The sequence below is a fragment of the Pterocles gutturalis genome, unplaced genomic scaffold (assembly GCF_000699245.1).
Source record: "Pterocles gutturalis isolate BGI_N339 unplaced genomic scaffold, ASM69924v1 scaffold15019, whole genome shotgun sequence".
In the NCBI taxonomy this organism is placed as follows: domain Eukaryota; kingdom Metazoa; phylum Chordata; class Aves; order Pterocliformes; family Pteroclidae; genus Pterocles; species Pterocles gutturalis.
In genome coordinates, this window is record NW_010133456.1 from 3,796 (window position 1) to 6,568 (window position 2,773).

At 58.8% G+C, this 2,773-nt stretch overlaps 1 protein-coding gene across 1 annotated transcript in view; it reads right to left on the minus strand.

Annotated features, from left to right (window-relative positions):
- Positions 1-612: 612 nt before the first annotated feature.
- NXN (nucleoredoxin) overlaps positions 613-2,773 on the minus strand; it is a gene marked incomplete at its 5' end in the record, with an annotated part of 13,864 nt that continues 11,703 nt past the window's right edge. Inside the window, one exon of the mRNA XM_010081245.1 lies at positions 613-1,308. Within this exon, the coding sequence (XP_010079547.1) occupies positions 1,126-1,308 (183 nt within the window). The remainder of the gene's footprint in view (positions 1,309-2,773) is intronic.

The window sequence follows — 2,773 nt, forward strand, 5'->3', positions numbered from 1 at the left end:
GCGTCCCGCCGGCCTGGCGGGGGGCCGCCGGCACCAACACCTACCCCTGGGGTCTGGCTGGGGTTCTTCTTCCCGCAGAGTCCCAGGTGGGCTCCCTCTCCCGGACAGGGGGATGCAGCAATCGCTCTGGGGACGAGGTTGTTATAACAGTTTTATTACAAAGTTCCAAACACCATGTACAGTTTTTACAATGTCACTTGTTGGGGGCTTGGCTGTGGTGCTTGGGTTAGGGAGGGAATTTTTTTTTTTTTTTTTGTTATTTTTTGAAGAACAGCACCATTAACATTGGGTTTGGGACACACCTACAAAAAACCAGCTCAATCAACTAACATAGAGGAGACAGGACAATTCATACCAGAGTAGGGGAGAAAGGGAGAGGGGACATGTGGAGCACAAGGGAGAGACGGAGAGGCGAGGGCAGCCCGGTGGTGGTCCTCCTCCTGGCTCAGAGAGGGAGGGAGGGAGGACGGGAATACCTGCCCATCACAGGCCGGTGGACCCCGACACGCACAGCCAGCGCTGCCTAAGGCTGTCGGTGCTTGGGGTGGGAGGTAGGAAACCCACCCGGAATGGTCTCACCCCCAGGAGGAAGAGCTCGGCTGCGCCGTGGTCTTTCAGAGGTGGTCAGCAGTTAAGACTTTGACTTGGCCTCGTCAGGGCACTCGCATGGGAAAGGACGGGCCAGGGGCGAAGGGGACGGTTGCCTTATTGCTTCCTTAAAGTCACTTAGTCAGCAGGGTGGTAGGAAAGGAAAGAAGGGGGACAAGGAGAGGAAAAGAGCCCCAAGAACCCCATCCACTGCCTGATGCATATGTTGGGAAGAACACCATGCAAAAAGATTTGCCTGCTAGCTAGTGCTGTGTATAAAATAACGATACGGTAACAGTTCTGGCCTGGTTATTAGAGAATATATCACCATGAAGCACAAGCGAAGTCTCCAAACGCCAACGACTCCCTGCTGAAAGTGCATCTCAAGGAGTTTGCTTAGGAGAAGGATTCACTGCGTAAAACAAGGCACCACAAGAAGGTTGGATACTGGGTCGGGCGTGAGGACACGCTGGAGAATCCACAAGCGGCGGAAGAGAGACCTAGTTTTAAATAACGTCTGTTGGTGCAGAAGCTCCCTTAGATGGGCTCAGGTTTTAGCTTGTCTGCTAGAAAGTCGCTGACAAAGGCTTCCACGATCTCAGGCGTGATCTCCTCCACATCCATCACGTACTTGGCCCGGGCTGACATGTCCAGGATGGTGAGCAGAGGCGCAGCCTCGGGCAGGTTGGTGTAATCCCGCAGGGAGTCGGTCATGTCGTCCTGGAGGCCAAAACAAGAGGGAGAGAGGAATCATCAGCAGAGCCAGGACACGAGGAGCAGTTTGCTCCTTCCACATCACAGTCCATCCCACAAGTATCTCCCGAGGGCTTGGCCCTCGCACCAGCACTGCAGGCCCACGAGCGCAGCAGGCAGCCCCTGCCTCACTGCCTGCTCTGCCCGTGGTTTGCACCAAAACCAAACCGCGCTGGTTTATCCCAGGCTGGGACGGGACCACGCACTCCCCCAACCCTTTCTGCAAAGGGCACAGCTCCCAGCACCCCCGGACTGACGCACCACCCTGAAGCCTCTGGGGCAGGAGCGTATTTGGGCATCTGCAGCTCAAGCTGGGGGCAAGCACCAAAGGCAGGGGCTCGCCAGCCCTCTGCCAGCACAGGCACAGCCTCTCCGCTCTCCGGGGCAGGTGCTAAGGGGACTCAGGTACACGCCCGGAGCAAACCAGAAAATGGGAATGGGATGAAAGCCAACGCCGAAACCCCACCAGCCGATCGCCGCAGGGCTCCCTAGCAGCAGGCTGCTCGTGGGGTGGAGGGCAGCCCTCCTTCAGCCAGGCACAGCTCTGGGCAGAGGGGAAAACCGCATTTGTCTCTGCAGGAAAACCGAATTTGTCTCTGCTAAAGCTGTGCAATGCAAAGACCAGCTCTAGGGCAACCAGCTCCCAGCCAAGCCCAAAAACATGTAGCAGCCAAAACAGGGCTTTCCTCCGAGCCCCTTTCTAAGGGCGGTAACAGAAATCAGTCTGGCAAGCGGCTGGTGGCTCTGCAGCGCATGGCGGGGGCTGGCAGTCGCTCCTGTCGCGCCTCCCCTTCCATTGCAGGTGTTTCTGGCCCAGCCGGACCACGTGGCGGGGAAGGGCGAGCAGGGCTGGGCCCACCGCCTCGGGGCTGGGACGCTCAGCTGCCCCCCACCCAGCCCAGGTGTCAGGATGACTCGTCCTTTATCCCATTGCCGCAAAGGGACCAAAAAAAACATTTTTAATCAATGCAAAACCGGCACAGACAGCGCCAGGAGAGGAATGGGAGGCGCCTGCTCCAGAGCTGCTTTGGGCACAGGGGCCAGTGGAGACCCGAGGCCAGTGCTCCCGACTATTGAGGTGACAGATGAATGGGACGTGCCGGACGCTCCCCATTCTTCGGCCCGGCCGCTGCCAGGACTGTGGGAGCTGCATGAATAGCGGCAATGTTTCAGCTACAGCCGGCGGGCGGGAGGAAAACGCTTCGCAGGCTTTGGGGGAAGGGGGCAGGTCCCGGACCCTCCCAAAACAGCCATTCCAACAAGGGGCTTATTCAGGGGCACGGGGCCAAGCTGGGATGCTCAGAGACCCGCTACGGCAGCGAGAACAGGACCGCCTGCCCAGAGGGGGCCAACGGGGCTGTGGGAGACAGCAGCGGGGGCTCTGCTGGCAGGGGGGATCGGGGTGCAGCGGTGGGGACCCTTTTGTGCACAG